The sequence below is a fragment of the Bubalus bubalis genome, chromosome 14 (assembly GCF_019923935.1).
Source record: "Bubalus bubalis isolate 160015118507 breed Murrah chromosome 14, NDDB_SH_1, whole genome shotgun sequence".
In the NCBI taxonomy this organism is placed as follows: Eukaryota; Metazoa; Chordata; class Mammalia; order Artiodactyla; family Bovidae; genus Bubalus; species Bubalus bubalis.
The window spans coordinates 7,826,879-7,845,743 of NC_059170.1; the positions used below are offsets into that span (position 1 = coordinate 7,826,879).

General features: G+C 45.3%; 1 protein-coding gene across 1 annotated transcript in view; it reads right to left on the reverse strand.

Annotated features, from left to right (window-relative positions):
• The window catches only part of EYA2 (EYA transcriptional coactivator and phosphatase 2), a 235,240-nt gene that overhangs the window by 77,705 nt on the left and 138,670 nt on the right, over positions 1–18,865 (reverse strand). The window contains exons 6-9 of the mRNA XM_044927574.2: positions 18,524–18,591; positions 16,861–17,038; positions 10,700–10,842; positions 2,173–2,256 (exon numbers count right to left, since the gene is read on the reverse strand). Of these exons, the coding sequence (XP_044783509.2) occupies positions 2,173–2,256; positions 10,700–10,842; positions 16,861–17,038; positions 18,524–18,591 (473 nt within the window). The remainder of the gene's footprint in view (positions 1–2,172; positions 2,257–10,699; positions 10,843–16,860; positions 17,039–18,523; positions 18,592–18,865) is intronic.

An 18,865-nucleotide genomic window follows, 5' to 3' on the forward strand; every position in this document is an offset into this window, starting at 1 on the left:
CAGGATTTTCTAGGCAAGAATGGAGTGGGTTAAATCACCTATACATATACATATATCCCTCCTTTTTTGGATATCGTTCCCATTTAAGTCACCACAGAGCTCTGAGGAGAGTTCCCTGTGCTATATCATTCTCACAAGTTATCTATTTTATACACAGTATTGTTGTTTAGTCGCTAAGTCATGTCAGACTCTTTTGTGACCCCATGGACTGACTGTAGCCCACCAGTCTCCTCTGTCCATGGGATTTCCCAGGCAAGAATACTGGAGTGGGTTGCCATTTCCTTCTCCAGGGGATCTTCCTGACCCAAGAATCGAACTCTCATCTCCTGCACTGGAAGGCGGATTCTTTACCACTGAGCCACCAGGGAAGCCCATTTTATACGTGGTGTACATATGTCAATCCCAATCTCCCAATTCATCCCATCCTCCTTAGAAAAAAATGGTACGGATGAACCTATTTGCAAAGCAGAAATAGAGACATAGACGCAGAAAACAAATGCTTGTCATCTCTTAAACTTTCCCTCTCCAGCTTTCCATACCCTCAAATTTTCAGCAGCAGTAGGAGCATAATTTGGTTTAAAAAGGGGTGGTGAGACACAGACACAAAAATCATACGCACAATTACAAAGCCCTACATGGAAACCAAATTGTTGCGTGAAGCAGTGGAACTTCTTGAAGGGCAAGAGGAGTGAAGGAATGGTTCTTAGGGGAGACGGTTTTATCTGGGTGGTTAAGAACCACAGAACACCCAGCCCGGGTGGGTATTTCGCTACTGCAGCCCCTTTGGGAAAGCCCATTTTCTTTCTTTCTTTTTCTTTTTTGCAATAGCTGCCAAGTCTGCTTTCAGCAGCTCTGGACTCTGCCATCCTTTCCCTAAGCTGTGCATGCTCCAAAAACGCATGCCGGATTTCCCGCAGGCACTGCTAGACATATTAACGGCATTCCTCCTCGCCGAGAGGTTTCTGCACCACCAACACCATTTTAACATTCTTTACAACGTAACGGCAGACGATAAATCTATCTTGCTAATTACACATCCAGCTTGTTACAACCCTCATAAAAAACACCAGCAGCTGGAAAAGCCATGAGGTGATGTCAAATCATATTCCTGGGCTCTAAACAGAAACAGAAATATTTTCCAGGCGCTGGTGAGTCTCCTGGTTCCCACTCATGCGTGGAAGCAGCTGCCGACAGGTCGCTTAACTCGGAGGAGCTGATTCTGTGTCTGTCCCCCAAAGCCCCACCCTTCCACCTCTACCTGTCTCTCTGAAGAGATGGCAGACATCTGGAGCATCCACAGGGGTGTTGATACCAAGCCCTCAGGATGGATGCAAAGAATCAGCAGGGTTTGGGTTTTAGCAGTTGGGTTCATTTTTGCATTGTATGCATGCTCAGTTGCTTGGTCTGACTCTTTGAGACCCCATGGACTGTAGCCCGACAGGCTCCTCCGTCCATGGTATTCTCCAGGCAAGAATACTGGAGAGGGTAGCCATGCCCTTCTCCAGGGGATCTTCCAGACCCAGGGGTCGAACCCGCATCTCCTGCATTGCAGGCGGATTCTCTACCACTGAGCCACTGGGGAAACCCTCATTTTTGCATTTTTAAGGGGTTTTTGGTGGTTCTTGCATGGACCACCAGTCCACCAACAGCATCTGCCTGAAATTCTAACTGGATGGTTCCTCGACAATTTGTCGGTGATACATTTGCAAAGCTGTTGGGGCTGACAAAATGCCTCCCCCTTGTCTCAGAAAAATGGGAGGAAAATTAAATTCATCTGCCAGAGATACTAAGATAAACAATAGGGAGGAAGAAAAGTACTTTACCTCACTTTCCAGCTAGGATTCCTGGGTTTGGCTGAAGCATCTCCTAGCCCTCTTAGGAGGAGGGAGACAGGTGAAGACTACAAGCTTACATCCGATCAAGTGGATGTTGACTGTTTCATGTGTTGGAAGAAAAGGCAAGGCAGACAATGGGGGAAGCTGATTGAATTTTCACATGTCAAGGGAAAATTCTATAGGACTTCTCAAACCTGGGGTGATGCAAAGGGGCAGCATTCGTTGGAGAAGCTGCCTCACCAGCTGCCCCCACAATTCCCAGGATAAACCAGCTGGACAGACTGTTATGCTGAAAAAAAAAAGAGAGAGAGAAACAGAGAGACAACATGATTCTTACCTTCCCGTATCTGGAGGCGAAAGTCCCCGTGAGTAAGGAGTGGAAAATAATTATCGTCTCATCCAGGTCCCACACGAACACACGCTGGGATGAAAGAGAGGGAGAGAAAGGAGATAAATACATTTGCTTGCATCTGACTTGATGTCTGCAGAAATTAACTCCCTGGGAGGAGAAAGATGTCTTGAAAAACATTATCTCTAATTTCTAAAACATGTGACTCATGGACGGGTCCTTGAGTCTCCATTCAACCTCAACTGTGTAAAATATATTCTGATGGCCGATTCTGGGGGTCCCTGTCAACCCACAGATGCCAGAACTGAGATGCCTGTTCTTGCCTTTCACATAAAAGCTCAAAAAAGGAGGAATTCAGTCCAAAACCAACAATAAAAATCATATAACTCATTTGACAAAATGAAATACTACCATTTTACGTTGACTGCTCACCATAAGCCTAGCTACTTCTGAGAGTTTGTTTTTAGCAGTTCTGATGATTACCTTTATAACTCTAAATTACATACTTTCACTTATTGGTTTGCCAACTTTACTCGTTTTTTTTGTGTTTCTATTTTTACTTTTTTGATTTTTGGCTGCACCTCGAAGCATGTACGAACTTAGTTCCCTGACCAAGGATTGAACCTGTGCCCCCTGCAGTGGAAGGTGGAGTCTTAACCATTGGACCCCCAGGGAAATCCCTGATTTGCCCACTTTAGACTGGGCATTGTGAAAGACGAAGGTTTAGCTCATGGTAATCTCCCCCGTTTCTCCAGAATTTTATGTTTTTCACATATGTGAACTGCTCTATTTCCAATTCCCATATGCTCTGGATATTTTCTCTTGGCTAAAACAGCAAGCTCAATATGGAAAATATGGATATTGGTGTCCCTACCCTCTCCACCAGGGCTTCCCTGGTGGCTCAGAGGTTAAAGCATCTGCCTGGAATGCCGGAGACCCAGGTTCATCCCTGGGTTGGGAAGATCCCCTGGAGAAGGAAATGGCAACCCACTCCAGTACTCTTGCCTGGAGAATCCCATGGAGGGAGGAGCCTGGTAGGCTACAGTCCATGGGGTCGCAAAGAGTCGGACATGACTCAGCGACTTCACTTTCACTTTCACCCTTTCCACTAGCTCCTCCCCTCTCCAGTATTTGAGCTTCAGCCTTACTTTTGCCTTGTCAATGTGGATAAACTGGTTCGTGCATTGGGTTTTATAACTGTACCTTAAGTGCTCTGTCTTCATGTTGATGCTAAAAGTTGGTAGCCAGTAAAGGGCATTTATTTACATCTTGTGATTACTGTTCACTGAAGAGCCAAGTAATGAGCTAGGATTTTACTTCCTTTTCTCTGTAGCCAGTGTCATAACTCTGGAGCCCATTTATTTTTATTTTATTAAAAAAAAAAATGTAGTTATTTAGCTCCACCAAGTGTTCGTTGCGGCATGTGGGATCTTCCATCTTTGGTGAACTCTTAGATGTGGCAAGTGGGACCTAGTTCCCTGACCAGATCTAGGTCACTGGCCCCATGCACTGGGGGTGTGGAGTCTTAGCCACTGGACCACCAGGAAGTCCCCTCCAGAATGACTTTAAGGAAACCATTTCTGCCACTAAGGTCATATGTATTCCCCTTTCTTGTACTCCATCTTGATTAAAATCATGTCATAGCTCAGTTTTTTTCACATAGGAATCATGCCTGTCTGGAATAACTTTTTATTTTTGCTGGAGTTTATTAACTGATTTAATTCTTTTGTTTCCAATATGGTGTCTTTGTTAGAATCTCAAATTTAGCCACACCCTCTGTATCAAAGATGTTCTTCCTCTGTGACAGAATGTTCCAATGTGGACTGGATCATCTTTAGGGTTGCCACATAGCTAGGATCCTGAGACTCCCCTTCACCGCATTTCTGGGTCAGATTCACTGTTTTCTGGATCCCAAATCTCTTTATTGGGTTTCTTCCTTGTTTTGCTAACCCTAACCCTTAGGTTGCTTTTTCTAAGAGGGTGCATAGAAAGTAAACTTGCTGCATTTTCACAAATCTAATCATACCTTTAATTCACTGTAAAGTTCCTCTAAGCGCAGAATTCGAATGGGAAAATAATGCCCTCTAGAGCTTTGAAAGAATCCCTCTATCTTGTAGTATCCAGCATGATTAATGAGAAGTCTGATGTTTCACTGATCTTCAGTTCTTTGTAGGTTTTACTTTTTTCCTCTTTGGATTTTTTAGGCTCTTTTCTTTATATTTGGTATCCTCCAATCCCATGAGGATATATCTAGGTGTAGTCTTTTTTCACTCATATTGTTCAGCATTCAAATAATTTCAATCCTATTTCTTTAAATAATGTCCTCTCATCTCTCCCACTGTTCTCTCTTTCTGGAATTTCCAACAGTCAAATTAGACCTTTTGGATTGATATTACTTATCCTTTAAAAATATTTTTTCTATAATTTTTTTTAATAAATGTTCTCAGAGATGTCTTTAACTTTCTCTTCTAACCTTTCTATGAAACTTTTGAGTCTATCATTTAAAAATCTACAGTAGCTTTTTCTTTGTCTCTGCATGTTTCTTTTCCATTAGCCTGCACTTCTTATTCTGTGGATACAAGATAAGAAAACCAAAGAGAATTTTTCTATGATCTCTTTTGTTTCTTAAATTACCTCTCTTGTCATTTATCCTATTCATTTATCTTGGCCATAATTTTTCATACTGTAGGTTTTCTTAATTTTCTGGTGATCATTATTTTTAAGAACAAAAGGGCTGACTGATCATTTATGTAGCTGGTGTTGGGGGCAGCAAAGGTACCTACTTAGTCTACCAACTTGAGTGGGCCACCTTGGAAAACCCTCTGGGGGGTCAGGGGTTGTATTTACACATCTGTAATGCCTTTAAAAGTGAAGAGAAAGGTAATATCTCAAAGGAAAAAGATCAATGAATACAGAGGTTTTCAAAACAATTAGTAGACTTGAATATTACTTTGTGAAATTTTTGCTCTGCTTACAATTATGTGTATATATATTCTGGGTCATGATAATAAGTATTGTTCTTATTATAGGTCAAGGCAAAAAGTGTTTGAAAATCACTGTGGGGGGTTAAATATGCTAAGTCCTAATTTATCCAACTGGGTTGGATCAGTTAAACTTAGATACTTTGGTAAGAGGATTTTTAAAAAAATCAACGAATATTTTTCAAATTTAATGCAGACTCCCTTAATTTATTGACTATATTTCCTCTGAAGAGGGTCTGTCCCTTTTCCTCACTAGGCCACCATTCTATCTCCCTGCCCTAGATTTTTAGTGGGTATATTGTTTGCGGTGGCCATTCTGCTGATGACCCTAACTTTTTAGCCCACCAGGGTTTGGGCCAGGGCTGGGCCCCTAACCCCACTGGGTCAGAAGCCTTTCCTTGGGAACTCAAAACTGGAGCCTGGAAAGAAATTCATCGTCTTTGGGTGGTTGTTGCTGGCAACATGATCTGGAGGCCAGGCCAGGCCACTCTGCGGAGGAAGAGGAACAGAGGTTGGAGAGAGGGAAACACGATCCAAGACTTTTGTAGGACTTGGTTTTACTGAGAAGCAAGGGCTTCTCAGCTGGCTTTAGTGAGGGCTTCCCAGCTGGCTCAGTGGTAAAGAACCTGCCTGCCAATGCAGGAGACGTGGGTTCGATCCCTGGGTCGAGAAGATCCTCTGGAGGAGGAAATGGCAACCTGCTCCAGTATTCCTGCCTGGGAAATTCCATGGACAGAGGAACCTGGCAGGCTGCAGTCCATAGGGTGGCAAAGAGTTGGACACGACTGAGTGACTGAACGTGAGCACAGGGTGAAGGGCCTGGAGGAGAGCCGTGCCCAGTAACCTGTACACTGAAGAGACATTCCTGCCTGGGGATTCTAGCACCTACACTGTGGAACGTGGGGCGAGAAGGCGTAAATGCGTTTCCTGGCCTCTCCCACCTTGTGGTTACAGTATCTTGCCGACACTGGCTGTCCCCTTGACTCATGAGTTCTAAGAGAATCCCCGTATCCTTAAAATAAATTATGCTTTTTCACTTAAGCCAGCTCAAGTTGGTTTCTGGCACCTGCAGTCAAGGGATTTTAACTAATACAGACTCCGAATTTTCCTTCTTTCCACTTCTCTACCTAATTTCTCTCTCGTGGGCTACAGTCATTAGCAACAGTGCCAAAGACTTAAGAGGTGCGACTCGTGCAAACCCTCCATGCTGATATTAAGCACGGCAGTGAAACACAGCTCACACCTTTTCAACTGTTCCTGCCCAGTGGTACTTACTCTGGAATCAAGCAGCAGATGTTTCTAGAAAAATATCACCCCATAATCCCCCACTTCCATGCCACCCCCCCTTCTCAGCTTAATGGAAAAATGTCTCTCCGCCCCCACTGTCCCCTACCAAGAGCAGAAACCACGTTAGTGACTTAATACATTTTTAAAAAATAGTAAAGTGTGAGTTGCTCTCCGGGATTTTCTATAGCTCTGCAACTTCCAGCTGGTAGAAAATCCTCAGGCATCTGGGAGGGCAGAAAGCAAGGGTAACCTGGAGCCAGTACATTTTCTTCTAACTTTTCGCAAAGGCCTAATCCCCTGAGGGGTTTGTGCAAAGTCTCTTTGATTTTGGAAGGTGGTGGCTTTAAGAATTAGAGGAAAAGCAAGGACAGAATCCTCTGGACTGAGAATGGTGCCATGAGCAGTGGGAACACATGCTCCGTGGCAGGTTCCCAGGGCAGTCAAGCTCTCAGAGGAGATGGCTGGGTGTACCTCCAGAGGCTGACCAAGCACAGGGGAAGAGTCGTTGTTTAGTCGCTCAGTTGTGTCCAACTCTTTTGAAACCCCATGGGCTGCAGCCTGCCAGGCTCCTCTGTCCGTGGGATTTCCCAGACAAGAATACCAGAGTGGGCTGCCATTCCCTCCTCCAGGGGATCTTCCTGACTCAGGGATCGAACCCACACCTCCTGCATTGGCAGGCAGGTTGTTTACCACTGAGCCACCTGGGAAGCCTTAGGGGAGGGGAGTGATGTTCAAAATATTTAACAACTTCTAGGATGATCGGAACAGACACCAGCCATAAACAACTGGCACTGCTCTCTTAGTGAATATGGCTAAATAGCACAGCCCTACTAGTAAACACTGGTTAACTAGTACGTCCTACCAGCGAATACTGGCTAAATATCAAATGTCCTAATATTGGCCATTTGTTGTTGTTAGGGTCTCCAGCATCCACCCGCTTTCCAAAAAATAGTTTTTATTTATTTATTTTTGGCTGTGCTGGGTCTTTCTTGCTGCATAGGCTTTTTCTCTAGCTGCAGCAAATGGGAGCCACTCTCTAGTTGTGGAGCACAGGATTTAGGGTGCACGGGCTTCAGTAGTTGCGGCTCCCAGGCTCCAGAGCACAGGCTCAGTAGTTGTGGCGTAGGGGCTTAGCTGTTTGACGCCATGTGGGATCTTCCCGGGCCAGGGATTGAACCCCTGTCTCCTGCACTGGCAGATGGATTCTTTACCACTGAGCCATCAGGGAAGCCCCTACTGGCTTAGAAGAGCATCCCGTTTTCTTTTCCCATTGCATGCTGTCTTGGTGGGACTGTCCATCTGGGCACGAGTGAGGACCTAGACCAGGCCAATGGGATGCTGCCTCTTTGGAATCAAACGTCGAGTGACATAGTGTTAGAATTTTAAATGTTTTGCTCTGCAGTTGGGGCTGGCACCCTGAAGCTCCCTGGATTTCCCAGCATGGCCTTTGATAATATTCTTCATAACTTTGGTTGTATCACTTCCTCTTCATGCCGTTTACTCCCAGTAAATTCCTTTTTGCTTAAGTAACCAGAATTGGTTTCTGTTGTTTGCAACCAAATGACTGTACCTAATACTTCAAAGTCCTTATTGTCAACAAGGATCTCTATGCCCAACATATGGCAGGAGACCCCAGAGAATGGCTGGACTTCCAATGACCACTGCAGATCCTGAAAATGAGAAAGGCAGCAGCCACCAAGCCACACTGGACAACAGAGGCTATTATTTTGTCTTTTTTTAAAAATTAAAAATTATTATTATTTTTTAACCAGGGGAATACTTATTTATTTATTGGCCACATTGTGCAGTATGTGGGATCTTAGTTCCCCCACCAGGGATCAAACCCACACCTTCTGCATTGGAAGCATAGAATCTTAACTAATGGCCTGCCAGGGAAGTCCCTATTATTCTGTTTTCTGAGACCACATGAACCTTGAGATTCTCACATAATCCCGGCAGGGGGAAGGGCCCCAGTAATGAAATGGAATTCCCCACTACCTGGATGGATGGGGACTCAGAGTCAAAACGACACTGGTTTTAAGGAAACGATGAAAATGGTATTTCTTAGCATATCTGAGTTTGCCGGCTGAGCTTTGTAGCTGCCAGATTTGTCCAGGATTGTGAACAGGGGTGTGATGATGCTGCATTTGGGTACCTAGACAGTGACCCAGGCTTTGCCAACACTACCCGTGTATACCCATGGCACACTCAAGCCGACAAATGACTGCCTTCTGCAAACAAGTAGAAACTTGTGCACGTGCCCATTTTTTCTCTTAGATAACAGTTAGACAGATAACATGAGCTTCCCCGGTGGCTCAGACGGTAAAGAGTCTACCCGCAATGTGGGAAACCCGGGTTCAATCCCTGGGCCAGGAAAGATCCCTGGGAGAAGGAAACGGCAACGCACTCCAGTGTCTTGCTTGGAAAAATCCTATGGATGGAGGAGCCTGGTGGGCTACAGTCCATGGGGTCACAAAGAGGTGGACATGACTGAGTGACTAACACACTCTGGGGGGCATTTGTCTCCTTTACTTGTCTCCTCCATCTCTCATGCACACTGTTCTTTTTTGTTTGCTTGGGAAAATGTCAGTACCTGACCAATAACCCCACACTTGCTTCATTACAACCAGGACTGCTGCGGGCCTTCGATAGTAGTTCTGAGCCTGGGCTGCACTGGAATCACGGAGGGAGCGTAAACACACTGACACCTGGGTCTCTCCCCAGGGACTCTGACTTCATTGATCTGGATCGTCATTGATCTGCAGCTTGAGAATGAAGGTTTCTCAAAGCTTCCCAGAAGAGTCTTCTTCTTTTTTTAAAATTTATTTATTTGGCAGCACTGGGTCTTAGTTGCAACATGTGAATTCTTAGCTGCGACACGTGGGATCTAGTTCCCTGACCAGGGATTGAACCTGGGCACCCCCTGCATTGGGAGAGCAGAGTCTTAACCAGTGGACCATGAGGAAAGTCCCCAGGAGATTCTTATGCGCAGCAGAGACCGAGAGCCACTGTCTGAGAAACTCAGAATCACAGAAACAATGCAAATTCATTTCAGCCAGCCCCCTATCTCCAGACAGATAAATATCTAAGCTGTAGGAGGGTCACTATTGCTTCCCAGGTGGCTCAGTGGTAGAAGAGTCCATTTGTCAATGCAGGAGATGCAGGAGACGTGGGTTCAGTCCCTAGGTTGCAAAGATGCCCTGGGGGAGGAAATGGCAGCCCACTCCAGTATTCTTGCCTGAAGAATCCCATGGACAGAGGAGACTGCCAGGCTATAGTCCAGGGGGCTGCAAAGAATCGGGCACAGCTGAGCGACACACATCCAGTAGGGTCACTAGGGGAACTTTTAGAACTCCCTGCAATGTCCAGTTAATTAGTCTGGGAGGAGGTCTGGGCGTCTGAATTTTCAAAAGCACCCCGGGTGATTCTAACCAGTAGCTGAGGTTAAGAATCACTCCAATCCAATGGGGAAGGTCCACTGTCCAATGTCATCTTTACTGGAGGTTTTCTTTCTTTTTTTCTTTTTTTTAATTAAATTTATTTATTTTAATTGGAGGTTAATTACTTTACAATATTGTATTGGTTTTGCCATACATCAACATGAATCTGCCACGGGTGTACACGTGCTCCCCATTCTGAACCCTGCCTCCCACCTCCCTCCCCGTACCATCCCTCTGGGTCATCCCAGCGCACCAGCCCCAAGCATCCTGTATCCTGCATTGAACCTGGACTGGCGATTCGTTTCTTATATGATATTATACATGTTTCAATGCCATTCTCCCAAATCATCCCACCCTCTCCCTCTCCCACGGAGTCCAAAAGACTGTTCTATACATCTGTGTCTCTTTTTACTGGAGGTTTTCAGTGTGGTCTCCCACCACATCAACATTGTCTAGGAATCTGTTGGAAATGCAGCTTCTCAGGCCCTGCCCCAGATCTACTGACTTGGAATCCCTGGCGGTGGGCACAGTCTGGGTTTTCCCAGGCCCCCAGGTGATGCTGTCTTGGCTCACCGGTTGTTACCACCTCTAGGGTCACTTGTCCTAGCCAGTCAACAGTGCTTCCGTGTGGCCAGTCAAATTCTTCCCTCCTTCTCACCAAGGGCACTTTTCTCTGTTACTGCACTCTGTGAACACAAAGGGCCATCTTCCCCCCAGGGACTTGGAGAGAACTCTGGTCCCCACCTCCTGTTCCAGCCACACGTGGACGTGACATTCACTCAACCGGGTGGAAGAATCTGGAGTTACCTCGATCTCATTGTCCCCTGCTGGGGAGGGGTCGCTGCTCCGCTTAGACCGGCCTCGGAGCTTCCCGTCGGAGGCCCGGGGTGGCCTGTCTGTGTCTCCCTCCTTTGCCGGTGTGGAAGGTCCATTGTGTGTGTTATAGTCACCTGGCGATGGAAAGGAAAGGGCAGACAGATCAGAGAGCTGGCTGAGCGTCTTCTCCTGTGAACGATTATACCAGAACCATCTAACTCCAAAGTGGGAGGTCTCAAAGGCAGCAGTAAAGGTAAAGATCATGTAGGATCAAAATTAACTCTCAAAAGTTCCTTAAACTGCTCGTTCATAATCATTCATTCATCCAGCAAAGATTTACTGACTAGGTATAGTTCCAGGCACTGGTTCCCACAGCACCCAGACTCTAGAGGGAGGAGAGAGACATCAGAGAGAGACGTAAACATGTAACGTGCCAGGTGGGGGCATGTGTGACAGACCTGACAAATCGGATAAGAGCAGAGAGAGTGCTGGGGGGGTCACTAATTTATAGGGGACACCTCGTGGATAAGGGGACAGCTGAGCAGGGATCTGAGAGGGGCAAGGGTGGGCAGCTACAACTTCAGTGAACAGAGTTTTGTGCTTACAACTGTCTATATACCCTAAGGTCTGAGAATCCCTAAACTAACAGAAGGAGGAAAATAACATATACATGTGTATTTCGCTGGACTCCTCTGGTGGCTCTGATGGTAAAGAATCTGCCTGCAATGCAGGGTTCAATCCCTGGTTTGGGAAGATCCCCCGGAAAAGGAAATGGCAATCCACTCCAGTATTCTTGAGTGAAGAATTCCATGGACAGAGGAGCCACGGGGTCACAAAGAGTCGGACACATCTGGGCAACCAACTTTCACTTTTCACTACGTAGCTGGCTATCAAACTCCCTCCCTTGGGGTGAGTGGGGGTGTGTGGGAAGAATTCTCTACGTTCCTGTCACTAGGCAGCTTGCTGCATTTTCTGTATGTATCTTAAAAGCAAGTCCTTTAAGCTTTACTTGTTAAGAAATCTGTCAATTTGAGATTCTAAGGCAAGAGCATCCAGCACAGGGCTGGCAATTAGGAGATATCGGCAAAGGGCTTAAACTGAGTTCTGGCTTGACTAGACCTACATACATGAAGGACCAGGGAGAAGGTGTAGGGATGAGGGTGGGCACCTTCGGATTCTCGTTGAAGTGGCGTTCCTGGACACAGTGTGCCGAGAGGCTGCCAGGCTCCTGCCCTTGGGCAATTGTCTAATGATCCACAGTGAACAAGTGGTCAGCACCCCGCAGGACTTAAGTCCCAGAGGCAGCATCCAAGTTGTGTTGGTTTTTAAGCACAGAAGTTTTAAATGCATTTTACTAGACTTTATTATCTTTATTTAACTAATGAGGGAACTGGGGCTTGTGGAGGTGGTGTAAGCCTGTAAGCCTGCAAATGGGCGATAAAGCCAGAACTAAAATTTGGGTCTGTCTGTGGCACTAGAGTGACAGAACTGTAAACCAGTGTGGGACCTTAGAGGACCTCCCATCCCACTTTCTCATCTTACATCTGCTTGTTTTAGCTCCCAAATGTACCCTGTGGACTCCATCTTTCCTTCCATAATTGCCAGTTCTTGGATCATTGGGGTGGCGGGGAGAAACGCTTTTGTCTAAAAATACTTGGCAAGGCACTAATTTTTTCCTACCCTGTAAGGACTATTTCCCTCCCAAACCCAAGGGATTGAATTTTATTTATTTAATATTTATAAAACTTCTTAGCAGACTAAGGACATAATAAAAAAAGATGTGATTTTGAGTTGTAGAACTGCTGGGCTGTCTCCAGCTCCCCCAAATTTTTGGGATACAGCATTAGAGACTCCCCAAACATCAAACTAGCAAACACTTTCTTCTGGAGGATGAGGAAAAGGCAGTAAATAAATTCACAGATGCTTAAGAGTCATAAATAAAGTTTATCCTGATTCACTTGGTAGTTCTAAGACTGTGGAGGCTTAGAAAACACCAGTTGGCCCCATTAAAATTCAGGCAAATATTATTAAAAAGAGGAGGAAACACCAGCTACCTAAGAAATGTCCCAATAAGGTGTTAGGTGAAGTCAATTTATTAGGGGTGCCAAAAAAAGCAGCTTTCCCCAACCTTATATGTTCTTGAGAATGAAGGGTCAAAGTTCAAGGACAAAGTCAGAGGTACATATGCTACAGCAAATTATAGTAATCCTTCTTGGAGTCATCTCACTTTTTTTCTTTCTCCCCTTTTAATGTTTTTACTTATTTTAACAACTGTTGAGGTATAACTGACATACAAAAACAACATACATACTTAGAGCACAGTTTGATAAGTTTTGAACACATGGTCACATCTATGAAACCACCACCACAATGAAGTTAATGAACAAATCCAGCACCAAGGGTTTCTCTGTAATTCCCTTGTAGTCTCCCTCCTGCTACCCACTCCCCAGCCAACCATAGGTCTGCTTTCTTTCACCATAAATTAGTTTGTATTTTTTACAGTTTTAAACAAATGGCATCACTTAGTATGTGATGTCCACACACATACAAACACACACTTTTCTGGCTTCTTTCAACCAGCAGAACTGTTCTGAGATTCAATCCATGTTGCTATGTTTATCACTAGTTTATTTCTCTGTGTTGCTGAGTACCGCTCTATTGGGTGGATGTATCCGTTCACCTGGAGATGGACATTTGGGTTGATTCTAGTTTTTGGCTGGACTAAAGCTTTTATGAACATTCATTCATCAGTACTCATCAGTCTTTGCTCATCAGACATGAGCTTTCTCGTTATAAGAGACTGTGGTTACTGGTTCATAAGCAACTGCAAAAATGTTTTCCAAAGTGGTTATAGCATTTCACACTCCCACCAGCAAGGTTAAGAGGATTCTAGCTGCTCTGCATCCTTGCCAATCATTGGTATGGTCAGTCTTTGTAATTACAGCCATTCTAAGGGATGTGTGTTTGAGGATTTAATTTGCATTTCTCTGACTAATGCAGCACCCTAGTCATGTGCTTTTTACAAAATATTTCTTTATTTTATTTTTGGCTGTGATGGGTCTCAGCTGCAGCACTAGGGCTCTTTGTGCTGGGGTGAGGGCTTCTCTCTAGATGCGGTCCATGGGCTCAGTTGCCCTGCGGCATGTGGGGTCTTAGATACCGGGATTGAACCCATGCCTCCTGCTTTGGAAAGCAGATTCTTACCCACTGGACCACCAGGGAAATTCCAGTCAGGTGCTTTTCTTTTTTTTCTGGCTGTGCTGGTATATTCTTTGGTGAAGTGTCTGTTAAAGTACTTTGCCCATTTCTTTATCGGGTTGTTTTCTTATTATTGGTTTTGAAAGTTAAAAAAAAAAAAACATATTCTGGATGGTTTATTTTATGTGTCAACTTGTCTGAGCCAAGGGAGGCCCAGAGAGCTAGTAAGACATTATTTCTGGGTGTGGCTGTGAAGGTATCTCCGAAGAGATTAGTGAGTAGAGAAGATATGCCCTAACCAATGTGGGTGGGCATCAGCCAATCCATTGAGGATTCGGGTAGAACAAGAAGGCAGAGGAAAGGAGAACTCTCTCTCGTCCTGACACATGAAATTAACTCTCACACAGGGTTATTTATAAGTGTGTTACTTCGCTTTTGGATATTTGCGAATTTTCCAAAAATCTTCCTTTTACTTCTAATTTAAGTCCCCTATTTTCAGACTATGTACTTTTTATTCCTTGAAACCTTTTAAATGTAATGGGACTTCACGATTTATGGCCCGGACATTCTATTTTTGGTAAATGTTTCCTGTGCATTTGAAACAAATGTGAATTTTGCTATTCCACGGAGGGGCCTACAGATTGTCTGTTACATCTTTTCCCTCTAGTTCCCTCCCCAGAGAAAATGAGTTAACGGTTGTTTTTGCATCCTTCTGGAAACTTCCTATGCGAATATGGGCATTAAACTATACTCATATAAAACCCTCCAGGACCATGTCATGCACGTAGTTCTTGTTTCCTCACCTATCACAACAGCTCAGAGAGATCCGTATTAGTGGATTCTTTTCAACCGGTGTACAGTGTGCCAAGGGTGGGTACACTACCGTTTATTTAACCTGACTCCTATTCATGGATATTTAGGTTACTTCCAGGCTTTTGCTCTGCTGCAAAAAGAATTCTTTTAACTTAAGTCTTTGTACCTATGTGAAACTTCATTTTTAGTGTAAGTTTGTAGAAGTAGAATAACTGAATTAAAGCAACCACTACTGATTTGTCTTTTCTCTTGAGTAACAAGAGAGGTTCAGATTTTGCCTTTGCCATCAGCAAAAGTGAAAGTGAAAGTTGCTCAGTCGTGTCTGACTCTTAGTGATCCCATGGAATTCTCCAGGCCAGAATACTGGAGTGGTAGCCAATTCCCTTCCCCAGGGGATCTTCCTATCCCAGGGATCGAACCCAGGTCTCCCTCATTCCAGGTGGATTCTTCACCAGCTGAGCCACAAGGGAAGCCCAAGAATACTGGAGTGGGTAGCCTATCCCTTCTCCAGGGGATCTTCCCGCCATCAGCGAATTGCCCTGCAAACGTCTGCAAATTGTTGGGGCTTCACATAACTGTGAATGCGTGTTGATGCCAACAGCGTGCTGATGGGGCTGCGGGCTGCGGAGGAGCAGAGCCTGAGGACAACGCAAAGGGTGAGCATGATCTGTCAGTAATATATAAACCTCTTGAGCCTCTGGAATTTAGAACCAACCACTCAAGGAGATCCTGGATAATTTCAGAAGTGGAGTTTTTATGGGGAATTTTAAGAGAGTGCATGAGTGTGTGCGTGTGTGCACAAGTAAGCTTACATGCCATTCCTTTATAACAGACACGGGGGAGACGAGGCAAGAGACCTTGGTTACAGCTGACTATTATTTATGTCATTAGATTTTATGTGAGCTTGTTAGACACACAGTAAAAACCATCTCAACCACTTATTGTTGAACCTTAGGGCCAGGGGATAAATGAAGAACAGGGGGAAACAATAAGGGAAAATTTCAAAGAGACACAAAGAGCCTTTATGTTCGCTCCGGATGGGGAACAAAAATGACCATCTCATATAACCCAAATTCTTGAGAATTCAGTCTCTAGAATCCAGTTCACCAGAAAATTATAGATAGTAGCATCAAGTGGAAGATTTCCTGCTTATATTTCATTTCTGAAACCAGTTTGAAGAGGCCACATGCTGAAAAGCAGGATGGGCAAAGATAATTCGGCAAGTTTGTTACATTTCATCCTCTTCCAAGGAAACAAACTTTGGACATTGGAAGGTGGGTATTATGCATTTATTCTATACTCTTTGATGAGGTCACAGTGACCAAAGTCAACGCCCAAACCTTAAACTGCCTTCCAAGTTGACTAAAAAATGCTTGGCCATGTTGTCTCCCGCTTGTCACCAAGCCAATGCGATTTAACCCACCCCAACTGGTGGAAAATGCAAGCAACAGGTGCACCAAGAGCTGCAGGAACGAAAGTGGTGAGTGTTCACTGCTGTCTTTTTCTAGCCATCCACCAATGAATATTTATTGAATGAATGTCCATACACATCATGCTAGCTTGCCTTCTACAAAGCCCCAGAAACAGGAGGCTTCAGAAAAGAAGAAAATGCAATATTTCCTATCATTGGACATTCTAATTTATGGCTGTCATGGTATTTAATGGTGATGAGTCTAAATTGTCTCATAAAGAGTAGACACGTGCATAGCAGATTTACGAAATCAATAAATGAATGCACATGCTGGTGAGCTAGTTTGCACAGGGATGCAAACATCACCAAAGGGCCTGGATGTGGAATCGGGTGTGCTCTGTCTAAATGGAGCAAACATTACTCAACTCCAGCCAAGCCCTGTCATTTAACAATGTGGGCCTAGGGTGACCGGATCATCTTTAAGAGAAGGCAGGCATTAGAATATTTAGGTAAAAATTTATGACTTTCTAATACATGGGTGCAATTAAAAACACACGTACTCCATGCCCCCACATCCACACACAAAGAAAAGCCAACAAAACATATCTGAAGGCTGATGCTAACTCATGGGTGACCAGTTCATTACAACTGGGACCTCCACCCAGTTCATCTTTCATACAAGAGCTCAGACCACAGCCACGAATGACCACAGGGCAGTGATGGTACTTACCGCCAAGCGACTCGGAACTCTGGCTGGGGATGTTGTGAGATGCCTCCTGGAGGACGTAGGTGGATGTGGAGAGAGGAGAAGGGCAGATGCTGCTGGCTGGGACGTAAGGAGGGTTGTAGGACGAGCTGTAATACTGGGAGTACTGGCTCTGCGGGAAGCCGGGGTAGGAAGTATAGTCCTGGAAAGGGAAACCCACAAGGCTATGAGTGGGGAAGACTGTCAGGCTGATGTGGGCGAGGGGCCTCCTGGGCTGGGTCTTCTGAATTGATCCCTGTTCCCCCACCATTACAATAAAAGTACTCTGAGGGCTGGAGTTTTGCCTAAAAGCAGATTTTTCCCCAAGACAAGGATTCAAGGGCAAGTAAAGGATTTGGGGGGTGAAGGCAAGGCCAGCTGGGGAATGGGGAAGTGAGGTAGCAAAGGGAAGAAGGGCAAGCAGTCAGCACGGGGGCTTCTCCAGTGGGGACTGGAGCTGAATTCTACCCAGGAGATGCTGGGATGGCAAAAAAACACACCTCAGAAAGATCTCTCCCAGGGGGCGAAGGAGCTGGGGTATTTATACACCAACTCCAGCCACTCTTTGCTTGAGAGCTGCTCCCAGAGGGTTTCAATTCCCTGGCACTTCCTATTGCCCTATACATTGGTTCCAGAAAACACCCGAGTGCCCAGGGATGCAGAGATTGGCAGCCGGAAGCCAACGGGTGCACCCTAAGGGACACGGGTATGGTTCTGACAGCGTCCGTCTCAGCCACAGTTGTACCCCCAGTGCCTGGAAGAGTGCTGGGCACACGTGGGCACTCAATAAATGCTGGAAAAACTAAAGAACAACTGAATGAGGCGAGAAGACCACATACACTTGTGCAGGAGTCTAGGTTCATTTTAGGTTCATGGTGGGTGGTGGTGGCGGCTCAAATATAGTACGCCTACACAGCATTAGGGATCCAGAACCTTCTAGGAGGGAGTCTTAGAGATGAAATCAAAGAATACCAATCCTCTTTATCCAAGAGGATCTTGGTCTGTTTCAACCAACCAGATAGTCCAGCTCTCCCACCACAGTCACTGTTTCATATATTTAGCCCCCCCGGAAAGTAGAGCTTCTCAATCTTGCAAAGAACTCATGGAAGGTTCTTAACAGGAAAGGTACACAGGCAGTGCACAGAGTTCCCGTCCACCGTGAGCAGGTTAATTCTTAACTCACTCTCTAAGTGAAACCAAGAGGCTCGCATTACTGGCCAACATCCATCCATCTTTATGGTGTTGACGAAGCTCCGTTTCACAAGCATTTATAATGCGCTCACTGCGCTGGGCGCTTCACAGTGAGACGCAGAGGTAAAGATGATGGCCTGTCGCCCTTGAAGAGCTCGGGGTCTGGGCACACGCTTTTGCTTTCCTACATTCCAGACTCAACAGTCAATGGGTGTCTTCGACGGGGATCAAGATGGAACACAGAACAGAGCCCCTTCATCTTGGAAATCTGCCAACAATTCTGATTTCTCTGCCTCTATGCTGTCTCTTTCCGATGGCTGTTGGTGTAGCCTGGCCCCGGTGGCCTCCAAACCCAGGGAATAAGAGGCCTAGTGCAGGCGGCCTCTCTGGCTGCCCTGATTTAAGGGGACTGCTTATGGAAAGAGCCCAGAAAGCCACTGGTAGGGAGCTGGTCTACCTGGTGCACAGTTCCGAATCCGGCCGCGTTGGTCAGTCCATTTGCTCCTTGATAGATCCCGGCCGTGCCTGTGGGAAGGAGCGACAGATGAGGTTCTTACAGTCAGGGAGGGACGTGGAGGAGAAAGGCGCAGTGGAAGGCTGGAGTTTTTGAGGTTCGACAGTTTGGGATGGAACTCATGACTCGGACGATCTCTCTGAACCTCGGTTCTCTCAGTTAATGAATAAAATTTATCTCTCAATTTCACTTCAAAGGATTATAGTGAGAGATAAATGAGAGTGCACACAACACAGCTTCTGGTACTTGATAACTATGTTTTAAAAATAATTTAGTTTTTAAAAA